The sequence below is a fragment of the Callospermophilus lateralis genome, chromosome 17 (assembly GCF_048772815.1).
Source record: "Callospermophilus lateralis isolate mCalLat2 chromosome 17, mCalLat2.hap1, whole genome shotgun sequence".
NCBI lineage: Eukaryota > Metazoa > Chordata > Mammalia > Rodentia > Sciuridae > Callospermophilus > Callospermophilus lateralis.
The window spans coordinates 68,975,707-68,996,629 of NC_135321.1; the positions used below are offsets into that span (position 1 = coordinate 68,975,707).

At 43.4% G+C, this 20,923-nt stretch overlaps 1 protein-coding gene across 6 annotated transcripts in view; it reads left to right on the forward strand.

The window, feature by feature from the left end:
• The window catches only part of Aopep (aminopeptidase O (putative)), a 304,665-nt gene that overhangs the window by 205,546 nt on the left and 78,196 nt on the right, over nucleotides 1-20,923 (forward strand). For all 6 annotated transcript variants that reach the window (XM_076837045.1, XM_076837048.1, XM_076837047.1 and 3 more), the window contains one exon: nucleotides 630-690. In XM_076837045.1, the coding sequence (XP_076693160.1) occupies nucleotides 630-690 (61 nt within the window). The remainder of the gene's footprint in view (nucleotides 1-629; nucleotides 691-20,923) is intronic.

Sequence of the window (20,923 nt, forward strand, 5' to 3'; positions counted from 1 at the left end):
ATATTTGAAGCACTAAGTGCTTTACTCTTCAGTTTTCACTTTCCTCCACTGCTCTCTAGGAAGCACCCCTGACTAATGTGTCCTAGGAGTATGCCTTACCCTCCCAAATTGACTTTCCCAACCAAAAGGTTTCTTTTTCTTTTCTTCTCTCTCTCTCTTTTTTTTTTTTTTTTGGTGAGGTGCCTCAACTTAACCACTGAGCCACATCTCCAGTGCTTTTTATGTTTTATTTTGAGACAGGGTCTCACTAAATTGCTTAGGGCCTTACTAAGTTGCACAGGCAGGCCTCAAACTTGCAATCATCATGTCTCAGCCTCTGGGTTTCTGGGATTATAGGCATGTGCCACCAGCCTGGCCCCAGAAGTTTTCTTTGAAAGCATGAAAACCCACTACTATGGTGTGCTTGTGGTTCTTTCATTTCCATGTGCAGTTAATGTGCTTGATGGGAGAGAACTGATTTGATCAGGTTTCCTCCCACATTTAAACCCAGGGTAGCATTGTTCATTTTCCAAAGAAACTCTCCTTCTGGAAGAACAATGCTGGGACATGCCTGAGTATTGAGAGGGAAGCATTCTGTGTAGTAAGTGCTGTCACTTTTTAATCCCTTACTTTTTGTTGTTTTTTCAAAGGCAGGATCTATCTGTTGAAAACATCTTCCGAGACTGGCTTGAGAGTTCTGGAATGCCAAAGGTATGCTCAAGATAACTGCTTCAGGAGTCTATGGAGAGCAGACTGCTCAGCCCACCAATCATGATATGGTTTTTGTACATGTACATAAACGTGATGATCTTGCTGAGGTGGAGTGTCCCTAAGTCAGGAAAACACTGCACTTCAGTGTGCCATTTGGGGGCACTCCTATGGCTACTGTTTCAATATATTGTGATGCTATGGGTGGATGTTAGTCGGCCTTTGTGACAGGTAACCAAAATACTTGTCAAGAACAACTTAAAGGAAGAAAGGTTTATTTGGAGGCTCAGGGTTCTGGGTTCACAGATGGCTGAGTGCATTGTCCTGGGCCCACGCGAGGCAGCACATCTCGGCAGAAGGGTGGGGTAGAGGAGTGCTGCTCCATTCGTAGCTGACCAGGAGACAGAGAGGGAAGTGGCCACAGGGGAGATGCATCCTTCCAGCGCACGTCCCCAGTGACTCACCTCCTCCAGACACACCCCACCTCCAGTTACCACCAAGGCCCTTCAAACTAGGACGGACTGATTAGGTTCCAGCTCTCACAGTCAATCACTTAACCTCCAAACAGTCCTGCATTAACAACGGAGCTTTTGGGGGTACCTCATGTCCAAACCAGAACAGTAGACATGATGCTGTCCTCTGTACTGTGTGTTAAATGGGTTCTTACAGAGCATGGGCCATATTTTGGGTAGTGTCACTAGGCAACAGTTTCATGCCCCCAGGGTTGGGCAGCTGACCTCTAGCTCTACTCTTTGGATATAGCCAAATAGGCAGACAGCTTTCACTTCACCTGTGATACTTACGTCTCCTTCTCTTATTTCTCCAGTACACCTGCCTCTCAGCCTCCCTCCCCGGTATGCAAGAGCCTCCTACTTCAGGCTGGCCTCACCTGTGTTATCTGCTTAGAGTCGTTTCTCTGTTTGGGGGCCTGGGGCTCACTCTTAGTCAAGATTTTCTCCTTCCCTTTCAGTCCATGGGTGGTTCTGAGGGAGACGCCTTTTCCTGACCAGCCCTAGTCCCATCTGAGTCACCTGACCTGAATCCTCCTCTTCCCTATCCTCATCCGGGTCCTGAGCTTCCTAGAGCCTGTTGGGCAGCCCAGGCCCCTCACCAACCCAAATGCTGACTCAAGCAAGAGACTGGGCCCTGGGGAATCTGAGGGTGTCATCCCAGACAAGGTAGTCAAAGGACACTTTGGCCTGGAGTTTCCCTGTCTGAGTGAGGGCGGCTGCACACCACTGTGGTGGACTTTAGTGGCTGAGGGTGGACTCCCGTGGCAGTGAGAAGCTCTGCCCCAGCTCAAGCAGCCCCTGTGACCTACTTGTTTCTGGTTTCATGGCTGGTTATATGAGCTTCCCCTTGGGAGTGTCTGAGTGTCAATCAATGTCTGTGATCCATGAAATGAAGGAGCTGGGGGCAGGGTGTCTCCATTACCTTTTCGTCCCTCAACTCACTTCTCTATTCTTTCCTATCACTTGGGAAAATTGTCTGCCACCAGCCATCATTAGCTTGTTCCTAAAAAAGAACTTTCTGCCTTTAGTTCAGGAGTGCATGTCACCTGTTAAAAGTTATTTATTTGGCCCAATCCTCTGGGAACAAAAGAGAATTAACAATAGAACAAAATGGAGTGGAGCAAGGCAGCTCCGGGGCCCTTCAGTTTCTAAGAAGGTGACTTATAGACCAGGACACCCCCATGCAGAATATCCTGGGAGAGCGGGTTCAGGTTCCTCTGGTCAGAACTGCAGCCTGGCCCTTCATGCTTTAGATGGGGTCGGGGACAGTCTGAAGCCCTTTGCCTATGGTTGTCTTCCTAAGCCAGAGTGTTGTAAGGGCCTCACGGCCTGGGACAAGGCAGCTACTTGCAGCAGTTAGCCCAGAGGGAAGGAAAAAGAAAATGTTCTTAATCTCACACCCAGAGCTGGCATGTCCCATTTGGGTTGTGGGTCTGTACCTTCCCCTGGAGAGGAAGGGTTTGCCAGGACCAGGAGGCTGTTGTTTTTCATTAAAGGGGGAAGGGCGGTAGCAGGGAAAGAGTTGCCTGTGAGCCTCGTGCTCTTTCCAAGGTCTGGTTGCATGAGCGCCAGCTTGCCTTGTGAGCCCTAAGAATCTCTGCTATGAACTGATGCCCTGCTGGCAAAACAGCCAGGTGCGAAGAGGCCAGCTGGCTGTAAATTGTCTTTAAGACATAACTGCTCTTTCCTTGGGTTCTGAACTCCTTAGTAAAAACTCAGCAGCAGACAGAAGGACCCTGATTTGGTGCACAGTGTCCTGTCGCTGGGTGACCAGGTGGCACACCTTTTCATCTCCTCTTCCCTTTCTGTGGCTGCTGGTCATTGGTCTGCTCTCAGCCCTTCCAGACTCCTGGAAAGTTTCTTTTTGTTTCCACTTGTGCAAAAGGCGTGGGGAGGACCTGAGACCTCAGGCTGCAGAAGCTTTCAGGTGCAGGGGGGGGGGGGGGCTTGTCCTTCGTCCCCATGGTGATGATATAAAGTTCCTAGCATGCCTGCCCTGGAATGGCGACTGGGTAGTGAGACTCCTCCCTGCTCTTTGTTCTCCAACATTTCTGGCCCCCAGCAGCTGAAGTCATTCATGAGGGAAGTCACGTTCTCCTGCTCAGGTTTTCACCCCGCGGTTACAGAGGCTTTTTGTCTTAGGAAGGCTGGCTTTGTGGTTGGCCTTGATTTTCCTTTTTTTGCCACATTGATTGGAAGTCATTAAAAAAAAATAATAAAATAGCCACAGCAACAACAGAGGTGAGTGTGAGCGCCACCCAAGTAAAAGAAATTGGATCAACATCTCTAAAGAGCACCTCACCCTATGACTTTTGATCTTCCAGAGAGACTTAAATTGTGCCCTCAGTGGGGTAAATTACTCACTTTGTGACATTTTTCTGACTGTAGAAATATTAAACATTTATGTTAGAATGTTTTAAAAATTTATAAATAAAAATAAAAATGACCCAGAGATCTCATGAAAATGGGAGGAGACCAAGAGATTAGAGGAAGGGATCGAGAGCCGGGAGTTGTGGGGAAAGAAGGTAACAGAATCAGCTGTCTATGTGTACGGCTGCATCACAATGAGGCCCGCTTGTATGGCATTGTATGTACTAATTTAAAATAGTAAAAGGGGATAGGGAGGGGTGGGCTGGGGAATAGAAGTATGGGGGAATGAGATGATCAAATTATGTTATGTACATGTATGAGTATGTCACTGTTGCGTGTATCAGTAAGAACCACAGGGCTGAGGATGTCGCTCAGTGGCAAGCACAAAACCCTGGCACAATTCCCAGCACTAAAAACAAAAAAAACTATATGTGTATGTATGTATATGTGTATGTGTGTGTGTGTATATATACACACACACACATACACATATACATACACACACATCACAAAAAATTAAAAGATAAATAAAAATATGACAACACACAAAAAATGACCAAGAGATTATTTTTTACACATATCCTTTTAGTCATTATTCTAAATATCCCAATACATATTTTACCCTTTTCTCTTTATTCTCTCTCTCATATATATATCTTCCACTGAGCTATACCCCAACCCTTTTCATTTTGTTTTTGGAACAGGGTATCACTATAATGCCCAAGCTGGCCTCAAACTTGTGATCCTCCTGCCCCAACCTCTTGAGTAGCTGGGATTACAGACATGTGCCACCATACCCAGCTTATCTGCTTTTTTAAAAGTAAAAACAATGTGCTTTCTATAGCAAGTTGAAATAATAGCAGAATATGAGATGTAAACAACCCTGAACCCCTTAGTCGTACTCCCCAGGATAACCACGCTCCGTGTACATCCTCTCACATCCTCCCTGCTGTGCCCTTTTTAAATAAAATTGGAATTTTATCATCCAGACTTCATTTTTTTAAGACTATGTCATGAGCAGTTATCCTTAATACATTTCAAGAGCAATATTTTTATTGATACATTTTAATTATACATAATGGTAGGATTCTTGGTATCATATAAGCACATAAGATAATTTGATCAATCTCATTTCCTAGTACCTCCCCCTTCCTCCCCAGAGTTCCTCCCTCTACCCTTCTGGTCTCCCTTCTATTTTCATAAGATTCCTCTTTTTTTCTCTCTCTATAGCCATATAAGAGAAAACATACAAGCTTTGACTTTGAGTCTGCCTTATTTCAAAGAGCAATATACTTTTAACAGCTGCATTGCTTCTTAATGCATAGTATCATAACTGAATTTTCTCAATAGTATGCAGTCATTTCTTAGTATGTGTAGGGATTGGTTCCAAGGCCTGTTGTGGGTATCCAAATCCTTGGATGGCCAAGTCCCATATGTAAAGTGGTAGGATATCTGCACATAATCTAGATCCTTTGAGTTACTCTGTATTACTTATCATACCTAATACAATGCAGAGGCTCCATCAACAGTTGTTACACAATACTGTTTAGGAAACTGTGACAAGGAAAAATGTCTCTGTGTGTTCAATACAGATGTAGTTTGTTGTAGTTGTTGTTGTTTAATACTTTTGATCCTTGGTTGAATCCAGGGATGTAGAGTCTGTGGATATGGAGAGCCAACTGCACATTATTGTTAAGAAAGTTGCACATTTTACTAATTTGTCACCTCTATAAATAGACTTTTATTCCTTTTCTTGTTGACTGTAAGGTTCTTCTTCATCCAAGGTGCACATATGTATTTTAATCTCCCCCCCACCCCGGGGATTGAACTCAAGGGCACTTGACCACTGAGCCACATCCCCAGCCCTATTTTGTTTTTTATTTAGAGATAGGGTCTCACTGAGTTGCTTAGCACCTCACTGTTTGCTGAGGCTGGCTTTGAACTTGCAGTCCTCTTGCCTCAGCCTCCTGAGCTGCTAGGATTATAGGCCTGTGCCACTACAACCAGCTATATTAATCATTTTTGTTTGCAGATTTATTCGGATACCTTTTTTTCCATCTAATCTTTCTTTAGCACTACTTATTTTAATTGCTAAAGAACTATCCAGACTGGGGTTGGGGTTGTGGCTCAGTGGTAGAGCGCTTACCTAGCATATGTGAGGCACTGGGTTCTATCCTCAGCACCACATAAAAATAAATAAAGGTAAAAAGAAGAAGAAGAATTAAGACTCAACCTGAGTTAAAAAAAAAAAAAAAAATTCAGACTCCTCCACCCTTCTAAGATTTCCTCCCTTCATTGCCAGTCCGGAGATCCTTAAGTACATACTTGATCATATTTTCCCCTTTCCTCTCCTAGCACCTCCACCATTTTCTCGACATGTTTTGCTTGGTCTAGTGTAGTGGCTGACTGGTCTTTTAGCCACCAAGTTCTTCCCCTTTCTAGGCATCATCCACAGAATGCCAAGTGAGGCTTCTAAAACAGCTCAAACCCACTCTCACCAGAAACTTCCTCCCCATTGACAATGCGCTTAGAATGCTCTTTGGCCTATTGAGGGATGCTGTCCACAGTATTGCCCCAAACTACCTTTTTAAACCTTATTTCCACCATTCCAGGTATATGCTCAGCCAGAACTATCAGTCTGCAAATATTTGTAAACTTCACCACTAGCCTCTTTTCCGTGCTCTTCTCTCCTTGGAACGTCTCCCTCTCTCTGCATTAGTGTGCAGCACAAGCTGTCTCACACTCTTGCTAGTGTGAGTGTGTCTCACACCATCCCTCTCAGCCCCAGAAGCAGGTGAAACTTGGCTTGTCCTTGCAGTTCCTGAGGTGACACTTCCCTGCCATGGCCATGGCACGTAGTAGTACCCAGGGATCACAGTCCAGGACAGCAGCTACCAGCTTCACATGGCTGTCAAGTCCTGGAAGTGTACCTGGTGCACCTGAGGAGCTGGATTTAAATTTAATCTTTATTAGATTTGTTTAAAAATCCAATAAATCTGTTATGAACAATGTGGATATTGAAAAAAAAATCTACTTTTTCAACTATAGATCTTATGAAATATGAAGAGAAACCAAGGATTTCTGATTAAGATTTAGAATTGGAATTGAGATGGAATGTTAAAATTCATACATAGAATACTTTTTACAAAAAAATGAAAGAAAGCTATTTCATGTTTTTAAAAATATCATTGCATGTTGAATTGGTGTTTTGTGTGTTTTGCAACCCAACACACATACAGTTGGCCCCCGTACCTGCAAGTTCCACATCCATAGATTCAACTATGGATCAAAAATATTTTTTTTAAATTGCTTCTTCATTGAACATTTACAGATTTTTTTTTCCCTTTTGGTATCAGGGATTGAACCCAGAGCATTCAATTACTGAGCCATATCCCCAGCCCTTTTAATATTTTTATTTTTGAGACAGGGTCTCGCTGTGTTGTGTAGGGCCTTGCTAAATTGCTAAAGCTGACCTTGAACTTGGGATCCCCCTGTCTCAGCCTCCTGAGCTGCTGGAATTACAGATGTGCACCGCCACACCTGGCATAGGCTTTTTTTCTTATTATTCTCTAAACAGTTCTGTAAAACAACCGTTTCCATTGCATTTACATTGTATTAGGTATCACAGGTCATCTGGAGGTACCTGAAGGGTGGGTGTAGATGTGATACAGTTGCTGCACCCTTTCATCTAAGGGACTTGAGGATCAGATTTTGGTATCTGTGAGTTTCCTCGTGCCAATCCTCCACATACACTGAGAGACAACTGTATACCCAATAAACCATATTATTAAATTAATTTTACCTGTTATTTATTACATTTTTTAAATGTGGCGACTAGAACATTTATGATGATAGCTGTGGCCTGTTTTGAAGGCTGTTGATTACATTAAAATCTGAGTGCATAATGCCTTATCATCACCCACAGCATCGATATGATTGAAGGCATCTGTATTTTTGTGAATCATGTAAGTAAAGACAGCCGGCTAATCCACAGATGGCCTTGGTTTGCCATGACAGCAGGAATGAGTCCCACCGGTAGGTAAAGTGACAGAGTGTCGTGTTCACAAAAGGCGTTCAAGGGGCACGAAGGAATTCCCAGCCTGGCTGCAGTCCCAGTTTCAACTGCCGGTGGACTTGTGTGTTGAGGTCTGAACACAGCGGTGATACCTACACCCCCGAGTAGGTGCACCTCAGGACCCTTCTGTGCCTCCATCTCTTTGGAGAAATCATTGGCAGCAGTGGCAGCAGGAAGGAGAGAAGATGGCTGATGGCCCACCACATGGTGTGCCCCAGAAACAGGCAGGAATCAGCTCAAGTTCCCAGGCTTGTTCTTGGATCCTAGAATTTAGAACCACACATTATTTTGTCATCTTGGGAAAATGCCACCTCTTCCCAAGCAAATACCTGCCAAAGGCCACACAAGCAAATGATAAAAAAATGTTGTCTTATAAGAAAAATGCTGCAGTCACCAGAATTGAGGAAACTTGATAAGACCTCATGCAGGAGCCTTTATGTCATTGTAGCCCAGGATATGCTCTTTAGCATAGAGAAAAACAGCTAGCTCATTAGGAGAATAATTTGTAGGCTTCCTTTACACATATTGTTGATGTAATACTATCAACATAATTCTTAATCTCCATGATGTCTCATAAGAATGCTGCACTTAATGGTCAGTCAAGGATACCAAGACTGGTTATTTTTCAAATTCCAGAGAAAGTGTATTTTTCAAATTATATGCACTGGTTCTTTGCGACAGTACTTGCCATACTGTGGTACACTCTGGGGGCTCTTGATAATTTCATTGTCATTTGTGTTCAGTAGCTTAACTCACATTTTCTAAGTGACTGAACATCTTGTTGAGGATCCTTGGAGATAAGTTGAATAGGTCTCTGGCTTCATGTAGGGCAGCATCCAAAGCTCTGAGGCTCTGTAGTCACTTACAGTTCCTCAGAGTGCCTGGCCCTTAACAGACTCTTCCAGGTGCTGGACTGCTCGACTGGGGTGCAAGAGAGTTTATCAAAATCCTTTCATTGTGAGCTTCACTTCCCTTATTTTGGGCCCCTGGGACTCAGTGTTCACATTAGTTTGCTGGGGCTGGCATAACTGAATGCTATAACTGAATGGGTGACTTAATACAGATTTGTTCTTCATGATTCTGAAGACTGCAAGTCCAAGATCAAGGTGGTGGCAGGTTTGCTTTATCCTAAGACTGACTCCGTAGCTTGCAGATACATGGTCACTTTCTCACTGTGTTCTCCCAGGGTCTTTTTGTGTGTCCAATATTTCTATCTTTATCTCTTTTTTTTAAGGTCCCTAGTTATATTGGATTAGGGACCACACATATGACTTTATTTTACCTTAATGGGTTTGTTTCTAATATATTCACATTCTGAGGTACTAAAGGCTAGGACTTAAACATATGAAGGGACACAGTTTAGTCCACACCGATGCTTAGTCCCCTTTTTCTATTTTTCTGACTAAACCCAGGGCCTTATGCATGCTAGGCACGTGCTTTATTCACTATTTCTAGTGAATTCCTTTAAAATGGCCTATAAAATTCACTCAAGACAACCTTGCTTTATTTTATTCCTCTATAGAGAAATATGCTTCAGACATATTTTTGGAACCCAAGTGATGTTATTTATCCAGTCCACAAAAACTAAACATCACTAGGCGCAGTGGCGCATGCCTGTAATACCAGTGCTTAGGGAGGCGGAGGCAGGAGGATCATGAGTTCAAAGCCAGCCTCAGCAAAAGCAATGCACTAAGCAACTCAGTGAGACCCTGTGTCTAAATAAAATATAAAATAGGGCTGGGGATGTGACTCAGTGGTCGAGTTCGGCCCCTGAAGTCAATCCCTGGTACCCAAAACAAAACAAATCAAAAAACCAAGTGTCATGTCTGGTGATACAAGAGAAATGTAGGAAGGGTCCATTGTCCCATAGAGAGCCAAATCACAGAAGGTCCATGATGGGTGTTGTTTATTGGGGCATCTGATTCAATATTGTCCAGATATATTGACCTCTTCTAAGGGAGGAAAAAAAAAAACCAAAAACAAACAAAAAACAACTTTTAGAATTCAGAAAAAACAGGTCATTTCCATTGTGGAAGAATAATTGAGGTGTCATTTGAAGCTATTCTTACAGGGCAGATAAGAGTGTGGGCAGGGAGATACTGGGGAGAAGGCCATCATTGGCAGGGAGGGCCACATAATCCATGTTTGGTGCTAGAAAACTGAGTTTGAGCCACATCAGGCAGTCAAGTCTCAGTGATGGGGGTGGGGGGGCTGAGTGAACCATGGGAGGAGCTTTTGCAGCTGGAGCAGTGGGGAAAGAGCCCCTCCCAGCAGCCTCACTCTCAGGTCTCTCCCAACACCTGTTCCCTGCAGCACTCAAACCAAGGCCATCTACCCCTGAAGATCTAGGAGGGTGACTGCATTTTTAAAACAGGGAAGAAATCCAGCAAATGAATGAGTTTTGATCACTATTTAGAGAAGCGATCTTCTCCCTTTCTGTCCTTCTTGTTAGGAACAAGTTTATGGTTTCTTGTTTTACATGGAATGCAAGGTCGCAGTGGGGGCTGCTTGGTAAGGTGACATAGCCGGAGTGCATAGCAACTTTAATGTGGTGTTCCTAGAGAGTGCCCACAACATTCCAGAGCCACTTCTTCAGGCTCTAGAAGAAGTGATCAACTGGAGCTGCAGCTTTCTAATGGGGTTAGGTGGCCCAGCAGCCCTCCCTGGCAGACAGCTCCCTGGGCAGAAGGTCCAGCTTTTCCGCCCCAGGAAGGGAGGAGGTGACCCGACAGAGAGAAAGAGTTAGACTGACTTTTTACTCCTTGGTTTTCAACTTTGAATTTTCTTGTCCAGAGCTATTCATATACTTGGATCCATTTTAAAAAACAGCACTGACTAGATGGCCAGTGCAGATGGCCAGTGGCATCTGTCAGAGAGCAGGTGCAGGGGGCTGGGGGTCATCTAACCTTACAGGTGCCCTCAAAGGAGAAAGTGTGAAGCCACATGAAACAAGCGCAATGTGCCATACTGCAGACGGTGTGCCCACCCCCCTGCCAGTACAAGGGAGCACCCTGGGGAAGGTGGGGGGGGCAGCCGTGACCTTTAGTAGCTCACATTGGAGGTGTGTGTGTGGTGCTGGGGATTAAACCCAGGGCCTTGCACATGCTAGGCACGTGCTTTATCACCGAGCTACTCACCCTGGACATGTATTTTTAAAGTGAGCTCAGAGAAAGTCATATGGGGGTGGCTTCCTTGATTTAGATAAAGAGCATTTGAAAACTTTTTCCTTTAAAAAGAATGAAAATTCTGCAGGGCTGGGGTTGTGACTCAGTGGTAGAGTGTTCACCTAGTGTGGGTGAGACACTGGATTCGAACCTCAGCATCACATAAAAATAAATAAAATAAAGATATTGTGTTCAACTAAAAAAATATTTTAAAAAAAGAATGAAAATTCTGAACAGGCCCAGTTGGACACAGACATTTTCAGGCATGTGATACTATGGACAGAAATCAAATATACTTGTTTGGTGGACTAAGGATAAATTTGTTCTGCCCTTTGAACCAGAAGGAAAAGGAAGCAGGAGCCGCTAGCTTTGAAAAGATTGTTTGGCTCAGTCCATTTCATGGAGACAGTTGGCCGTGGTTTGTGTGCCTATGGGTTTCAAGAAAGAGTTAGAGCAGGGTTCTTGCAAGAAGTATGGGTCTGACTTGGGTTAGAGACGCTCTGGGGGGTCTGGATATCAGCAGCGTCCAAGAGCCCATTTAAAGTTATAGATCTCAGGCTGTCACTCCTTACCTATAAAGCAGAATCTGCATAGTTATAGCTGGGACTGGTTGATGAGCTCAATAATTGTGTTACATTCCAGGATATACGCTGTCAGAAGTTTGTCTTCCAAGTACATTCTAAACTCTTAGAATCCTTCAATTGTATACTCTTCCTGATTGGTTCAAATACTTGGCTTTGAGGTTTAGTTTATTTGTTGAAGGAATATGCCAAGCATTGCATGTGCAGAGCTGAGAGGGCACATGCCCTGCCATGAGCTCAGGATCTGTGGGGCATCTGCAAACCAATCATGATTCTGTAATGCACAAGAGGAATCTGCCCCAGAGTTGGAGACTGGGTGGGACTGTGGGAGAGGTTGACTTTCCTGCATCTGCCTTGTCCAGCAGGAGGCTAAGTCTCTAAGAAAACAAAAAACTTGCCGGCTCAGCTTTTAAGCTCCAACTCAGTCACCATCAGCCAGCTCATTGTGTAAGTGAGCCACGTCACTGTCCTCAAGGTGCAGTCTGGTGGCTGTGTTTGAACATATGAGCATTACCTGTTTTTCAGGCTTGTAAATACTGTGCACCAGAGAGATTCACTTAAGGAAAGACTACTACATCTCTCGCAGTTGAGCACTACCACTTAGTAGGATTTCACCGTAGTGATGCTTTATTTCATCTAGAGAGTTCTTGAGAAGGAAGGAGCCATATAAACTCAAAGAATTAGGACAAAGATATCTGCTTCAGATTATAAACTTCAGTCAGTGGGAAAAATTGATTCTGCTTGTTAAGAACAACTACCCCATCCTCTCTTCATCAGGCTGAGGACGTACTCTGGCAGAGTCTTCATTAAAACAGATGGTTTTAGGCCAGGCATGCTGGAATCCCAGAGGCTGAGACAGGAGGATCACAGGTTCAAGGTCAGCCTGGGCAACTTAGTGAGACCATCTCAAAATAAACTAAAAAGTGCTGAGACTGTGGCTCAGTATTGAAGTACTTGTCTAGCATGTGAAAGGCCCTGGGTTTAATTCCTAGTTCCACCAAAAAACAAAACAAAACACCCAACAGATAATTTAATGTTCATATTATTCCTATCTCCAACCTGAGGAGCAACAGCTCAGTGGGTTATATACATGGGTGTATACTCCTGCTCAGGTCTTTGGCTATGTGACATTGCACATTCTGAGCTAATATTGGCATCTGGGCCTTTGCAGCAGTGGCTCTCACAATGGCCTTCTACAGTGCTCACAGAGACCTGTACTAGCTCCTGCCACCAGAGCACCCTGCTGTTAAGGAGAGTCCTCAGCGACAGGGGCTGCTGAAAAGCCCAGTGCTGCTCTTCCTCCTTCTCTTCTGTGGAGACCATGATACAGTACCAGGTAGAGGTGCAGTAGATGTCTGTGTGGCTTAATACTCTTGGGTGTGGCTGGTCTTTTCTGATCTTGCATGACTTTCAGGCTGCTTTAGAACCTCAGGCTGGGGACAAGGCCTGAACAATGTGTTATTTTCCACCATGGGAAGATGAGCCCATGAGAGCTGCCATCACCTGCCCAAGCTCAGAGCTCTAGTTAGTGGCAGAGCCAAGCTCAAATCCAGGAATCTCAGGTCTCAGCCCATGGATGAGGTCTTTTGTATTTTTAGTAGAGCTTAATCCAACTCAGCTGATTCAGCCTTTGCCTTAGTCTTCACAAAGATCTGTGAATAGTTAATAAAGGAATCTCAGAGGGCCCCAGGCAGTGATGATTTGAAATGTAATAAATGACTGCTTTTTTTTCCTCCTGAAACTGTTTTTCCCTTTTCTTTCGTGGATGCAGAATGCAGATCTCACATCCTAGGTGCCATAGATAGGTACACACACCCTTCTTCCACTAGCCCTTTCTAAAGGAGGCCCTGTGTGCCTGGACTGAGTATCTTGCATAAGAAATGTTCATATTCACTGCATGAAAATGCTGGTGTGTTCTTGGTGTGAGTGAATTGAGTGTTGGTAGAGAGCAGCTTAGGTCTTTGTCTTTGGAAAGATACAGGCAGTCCTCCTATGAGATGGAAACTAAATTAGATAATAAATACCAGCTCACCAAAATAAATGAGAAAAAGCAAATTGCCAAACAAAAAGTGTCTTTATGTGTCTGCTAATACACCAGAGGGATGTTTTTTGTATCCTCTTTTTTTGCTTTGAAGAGCGAAACTCAAGTCCATGGCTTTTGTCCTGTCATGGTTAACAAATAAGCGTGGAGTTTGGGTGCAGGAAGAGAGTCAGTTGTGTTATATCCCATTTGATGTCTTCCTAGAGCACATTACAGTGAAGGTTGTTTAGCACAGCTAACCCTATACTGGAGGAAGAAGGTGACTAATACATTAAATATAGCTCTGGAATCAGCTTTTTTGCCACTGGACAGTGTGCCCTGAGCAAGTTGCTCACCTTCTCTGAGACTGCTTTGTTTTGCTTTTTAGGGGAATGAGGTGACTGGCCTGGAGGAAAGGCACCTCCTCTGAGTCTTGCCCAGGTACCACTCTGAAAAGCCTTTAATTTTTGTGTCTTCCTTTTTCCATCTCTGGCATCTTGAATTGGCTTCATATTTAAAACTCATTCTTAGGTTGGGTAGTGTTGGGATAACTTTATGTCTTATCCTCATGTCACAAACTTATAGAGAAACCTATTTGTGTCCTTCTTCTTCCACTAGAAAATTCCTACTCGAAAAGTTATGAGGGTGAGGGGATCTGAAGTGACAATTGGTGTGCAACAGCATTGACACTGGCTGCTCACTGAAGAGTAGGCACTTGCTTCTGATTCAGATCAGTTATTCACAGATATTAACCTATTGAGCCAACAGATGAGAAAAGTTTTCCTGGGCTAATTCGTCTCAAAATTCCTGCAGATCAGTCATAACTGCAGGTCATTTCTTTCCGTAGAAAGTGGCAACTGTTATTTCTAAGATACATTTTGAGATAAGCAAATAAAATATTCATTTATTCCTGTTGCCTAAATATCCTTTGGGAGAAGGTCTAGTGAGCACCGGCTGCTGTTTGAAGCATAGGAAGACATGGGGTCCAAATGCTTCAGAAGAAACCTCATTTTTATGTTGCTTTATATTTAAATCATTATTTACTGCATAAAAAAACTAAACAAACAAACAGGACCAGTAATGAAATGTTTATGAGAAAATGTCACAGTGATTGCTGCATATTTTATAGCAAAGTGTTGTAGTGTTTCTTATATTGAGAAAGTAGGACCTATTTGGAGTTGGGATGATCAAACCCAGATGCTTTCCTAAAATTATATTTTCAGTGCATTTATATGTCTGTTACAAAGTGTGCTATGTGCTAAAAATATTTTCCTTTGTAGGCCAAAGGAAATTTCAAACCACATTGAGGGATACATATATCAGATGGTTTTTCTTAAGTGCGTTAAGGGCATCCTGGTTGTTATTAGCCCTGACTTTACAATATGACATTATTTATGCCAAAAAGCTTCACAATTCAATTCTTCTTTAATTTCAGCAACTTTATTGGCATGAAAATGCATGGAGGGGAGGCCAAAGTCAGTATGTAAGAATTTGGTACCAAGACTCCAGGGCAACCCGTGATAATGGGATTCGGCTGGAGTAACTCCATGCCTGGGACCAGGACATGGCTCCCGAGTCGGGGGCTTTGCCTGCCTTTTCTCCAAGTACTCATGTTTCCTCTCTCCTCCCTTCCTTTTCCCTCAGTGGTGCATGGAGTTGTTCTTCTTACTCCACACAGCCCAGCAAAGATGCGTTTCTTTTTAAGACTCTTCTTGATTGTGTTTTTCACAAAGTCCATTTCTCCAGAATTCTCACTGTCGTTTCTCCTCACTCTCTAGTTTTTTAGTCACTGTCATTGATTTTGTGATTGAAAGGCATCTGCCTGGGTTTTACATAAATGCTTTAAGAAGCTGCAGATGAAGGAAACAAATATATAGGTTTTTGACTCCCTAAAATTGTATTTTTCCTCCTCCACTCGTATCTCTTTTTACATACTTGAATGTCCAGAATGGAAAAAAGCTTACCAGGTTTGTGAGTAGACGCTCCGCTAAGTGTAGTATGCCTAAGTTATGTACCCCTCCTATTCACAGCTCCACATGATGAACATGATTATCATGCCAGCTTTATAGAGGAGGAAACTGAAAATCAAATGTTGTCCAACTTAGAAGCCCAGGTTCATTCTACAGGGGTAGGTTGCATATGTTTTCACATCTCACTCCTTGTCCTGCTGGTACATTCATAGAGCAATGTAGAAATATCACATTTCATGTTATGATGGTTTTGTAACAATGGTTGGCTTATTATTGTGAGTGATGCGGGACCAGAAATAAAATTATTAATTCTCCTTTATAATGAGGCACATGAAAAAGAGAGCTTACTTCCTAGAGTCCATCTCTTGTTCTGGGGGCAGTGCTTGCTTGCAGCGCCTCAGATGGGCTATGTCTCCACAGGCGCCACCCCAGGGCTTAAAGACTGTGTGGTTGTCAGGTCAGGCTTTTTATGATGATGCCACAATTCAGTTATTTTGAGACCTTTGAAAGTTTACTCAGGTTCAAAATATAAGACAGGCTTTTGTCTGTGAGGAGAAGAGGGGATTCCCATTTCGCATTCTGCCTTGTGGTTCTTGCTCTGTGAGTCCTCCTACCCCTCCTCACCCTGGTGTGCGTCCATCTCCTTGGCTCAGTTGTGTGACCTGTGTGGCCGGCTGCATAATTTCCTCACAGCAAGGACAGAGGGGGCTGAGGTCTAAGTTCTCTGTGGCATATTTCCCATAACACCGGGGAAGCCATATTTGGAGGATAGACTTATTTGATTCTTAGCCTGCATTCCAGTGACCTTGAACCTCAGAAAACGAGGCAGTGAAGATAAGAAAGGTTCATGTAAAGGCAAAGCTAAAGCAGACCTTAATATGTGCACTGTGAATTAAATGTCTAATTATGAAAACAGGGCTGGGGCATGGCTCAGTGGTGGAGCACTTGCCTAGCATGTATGAGGCTCTGGGTTCCATCCCCAGTGATGAAAAACTAAAACAAGAAATTGTAGAAGATAGTTAGATTTAAGAGAGTTTAATATACTTAATATTAACATAAATATAAATTAACTGATGGATTCTTCAATCTTGACAATGAGGAGGTATTTATGATGTTAATAAAACTCTAATGTTCCTTGCATCTCCTTTCCCTCTATCATACTGGTGAGCACAAAGGTTGTTATGTGCATAGTGGCTGGCTTTATCCCTAGGACAAAGGAGTTATGTTTGGTATCTAAAGAACAATGAGCGTTTGCTGCTTGACTGATCAATGCTGGATCAAGTTCACATTCCCCAGCTCCCACTCTCCCACCTCCACACTGCTGTGGGTGGGAGCAGAGCAAAGGGGGGAGGGGCAGGTCCTTTTTCCACGGAGACTTGAGCCTGGGCTTTCCTAATATGGACACACACAGCTGGGGCCTTAAATGTTGACTTAAACCATTGCTAGAGAAAACATCCTATGAAAAGGAAAGAGATTAGCAGCCAAATTAATTCTGACCCCTCCCATTGTTTTCCTAGAACACCTCCTTGTAGGGAGCTAAGAGTTTGGTGAACAAACATTGTGGAAAATGGCTTTTCCTCAGATTATTTGTACTTGGGACAGTTGCCCCACCTCCAAAATGTGGTGAATTTTAGTTTCCTTACTCTGTGTGTGTGTGCGCGCGCGCATGTGTGTGTGTGCTTTTACTTCTTGATATAGGGAGTAGGAGTCAGGCCCCTTCCCCTTGTTTGTATATTTTGACTTCATGGAATTTCTTTTGGAGGCCAGATGACAAGCTATTGGGACTGAGGGCCACAGCTCTTACAAATAGTCATGCTAAAACCACACACCTCCTCCTTCAAAGGCACCGTGGAGTCCATGTATACACACTTCTAGATACCATACTCCCTCCATCTTAGGGAATAATGGGGAGGTACCTAGACACTGGTGTTTGCTTTCAAGCTAGTGAAATAATCAGTATATGCTGTGATTTTATGCCTAATTAACCACTATTCCTTCAGAAGACACTTTATCAGAATGATTCTCCTGCTGGCTCCCGTGTCTGGGCGCATCTTTCCTAGACACAGGAGCCCATTTGACTAGGGCAGGCTGGTGACGTTCCAGAAATCGGCCCGGGTTGCCCCAGTGCTGCTGGCACACTGCAGGGGTCTTTTCCATGGGCACATGCTATTCCCTTACTCCCTGTGTGTGCCTGTATGTGTGCAGTACTAGAGATTGAACCCACAGATGATGTAGCACTGAGCTGCAGCCCCAACCCTTTGTTATTTATTTATTTATTTTTATCTTGAGTCAGGGCCTGTGTTGCTTGAACTTGGCCTCCCTGTTGTTGGGATTACAGGTGTGCACCACTAGGCCCAGCTGCTCTCCTCTAATTCTATCCAGCAGCCCTTCAAATGCAAAATGTTTGTCTGGAGGGAATGGGTGGCAGCCATCACATAATTAGAATATTGTTAGTACTACTTCATATTGACAGTATTGCCGACCAGTGCTAAAATCAGGTCCCATCTAAAGTCTTTCTACTCAGGATCCAGAACTGAATCAACAATGAACCTAGAAAAACAATCACTAAAAAGTCAAATATCCTTTCCTTCTTGCATCCCTTTTGGATGGAACGTAGAAGCCTTTCACTTCCTTTTTAGTCTGTGTGTGTGCTGGAAGGATCTTGTTGAAGAAAGCTACTTGGGTTGGCCCACAGCCCATCATGCCCAGGATTGTGTCCACATCTACCTAAAGGGATTTATCATCATGGTATAGGGTCATCCTGTGTGTCACTGACTTTGAATTGTCTTTATAGTAACCTATTAGAGCATCACTGAGACAGTCTGGACCAGTGGTTCTCTATAGTCATAGGGTAGAGACTTAGAAATGGCTGGTGCCTGGTCCCACTCCCAGAGATGGGAATCTGCCTGGTCACCTGGGCGCCTTGGGATTTGTAAGCCCCCCTCCCCTGCCACCACAGTGATTCCAATAAGTCAGGCTGGGAACCCCAGATCTACAAGCCAACCCTACATAATGTTACATTTTACCTGTGAAAATTCTCTAAGGTTGTAATGCCATTAATGTCAAAGTCCGGTAAAGAACAGCAGTCATACAGGTGTTTAAGGCAATATGCTATTATCTGTTTTCTAAATTATCTCTTTCAGGAGACTTTTATGGTATGGGATTGTATTTTGTGGGCTGTTTTGAGCCAAGCTTGCTCTGATCACATAGTAAATGTTTTAAAATGACAGTCCATATTATGCTGGAGTAGAAAGAGCTCTACATTTCCAGTCTGAGGATATCTGAGGGCCAAGCAATGAAATTCCCTGACACTCAGCTTCTCCATCCTTAAGATGGTGCTGTGTGAGGCACAGGTAGAGGAGCTGTATGCGGAAGCACTGGTGAAGTTTCCCCTCTGCACAGAGCCTGGCTGTTCTCATTCTTTCTACCAGTTCTAAGATTCTGTGATCTCTGAAGTGTATGGAGCTTCAGTATCATTTTGTCCTAAAGTCACTTCCTCTGGCTTCTAGTAATGTTAAATTGCTTCTTAATTTTAAAAGTCCAGAACTTGATACTTCACTGATTTCTCTCCTAAGCACATTACCTATGTCATCTGATCTTCACACCTCTATGAGAAAGGAGGCTTAGAGTGGACACACAGCTAACACAGGTCTAACTAAGCCTGAGCTGTCCACACATCCCATATACCAGGCCGAGGTACTGCCTCACCCTGCGGTTTGCTGAGTCAGGGGTGGTGTCCAAGCCTCATTGTGTTTGCCAGCTCTGCTGCTGTTCTGCAGTGGGGTCTGCACTGCGTTGGTTAAGGGAACGCCCTGTCCCTATGTCTGATTTACATTCTTCCTGCAATCTAAGTTCTTTCCTCGGGTTTTGATATCAAAAGGGATAAAATATTTGGTTGGTTAACATTTTTATTAGTCCTGTGTAATGTTTGTATAGTATTATGGTTTTCAAAATTTTTAAAATAGTTTTTTCCTTAATTTTTTTAAAGAGTACAATCATGTGACCTTAACTTACATACTTTACTTCCAAATGTTGATAATGGAGGGAAATATTAGAACCATAAAATCTTTCCTGATCCCCACTTTCTCCCCTCCAAAAAGAAACGGTAAATTAAAGAAAAAATAACAATGAACCCAGAACACTATTCAAACCCCTCCTTGTCCAAAGTGAACTTAAGGCAGCATCCAAAGCAGACAAGTGTAGCATGAGAGAAATAAATTAAAATAAGTAAAGTGACTTGAAAATAATGGTAGGAAAATGGGATGAGGCCAAGAATTAACTAAGTGCATAGTAAGTACATACTGAAGTTCCAGCCTGGCTGAAGCAGGGTCCCAGGAGCACCTTGCTTTCTAGAAGAGGGGAAGGGATAAATTGCAGTGTTGGTGAGGTCAAAATAAACCAATTGCCTCAGCCCCACCATTTCTGATGTGAATCCAGGGAGAAGGTTTTGCTGTGGCCCTCACAGAAAATCACCATCTAATGTAATAAACAGCCCTCTAAACCCGCCCTTCCAGTAAACACTGAGATGGGTTTTATGGGGCTGTTTCTTATAATGCACCTCAATAAAGGTTGATGGCTTCTTCCCAGAACTAAATGTGATAAGAGAACTTTCACAAAGTACCTGAAAGACGAAGTAGTACCTGAAAGACGAAGTCCAGGGTCAGCTTTATGGTGGTCTGTTTCAATCCAGGAGCGGATTTTGTAGTATCCAGGAGAGGAGTTAGGGTGTCAATGAATCTGCCAATGTCCTGAAAATTCTGTGTGTGTTTATGTATGCGTGTGCAAGTGCTAAAGGTGTATTTTCCCCCCTAGGGAGCTAATAGCATGTAACCTTCATCAGATTCACAAAGAGGGTGGAATAATGCAAGAACTTGAGGTTGGGATGTGCTCCGTGGTGAGCACTTGCCTGGTGTGTGCAGAGCCATGCATTTCATTCCCAGAACTGAAGTGGGGAGAGAATGAAGAGCTGAGCATTTGAAATGTGTTCCCCTCAGTCAGGCTCTGCAAAAGCCTTTGAGCAACAGTGAGATCAGGGCTGTGGTCAGAGAGGGAGAAGTTCTGTGAGCTGGTTCCCTGCACAACCACAGGTTCAGCAGTTGCTAGGCCCAGCAAGGGACTGATTTCCTTTTTTAAAAAATATACTTTGTAAGGACTTCCACTGAGAGGTCCATGTGGCAGGGCCAAAATTCTTTTCAGAAAGAAACGAGGCCTTCTTTCTAACATGGACAAAATAAGCAGTAATATAAATTATGTATAATTCTTCCAGAATCAACCACAAGCCAACATAAAGGAATATCACATTTGAAAACAACAGAACCAAATTTAAAAGCATAAACATTTGATAACTACTTCTAATCCTTACTTGTTATTACTATAGCTTAATCTACCTTGATTTTATTTTCAGTCCTGTGCAGACTCCTACTTTGTAATTAACCTTGAATATATGTTGGCAGTAGAGACCTTCAGAAACCCACAGAAGCTTCTGAAACCCTCTACCTTGTTTGGTATTCAAAGGTACTTTGGCTTCTTTCAGTGGATAGTTTG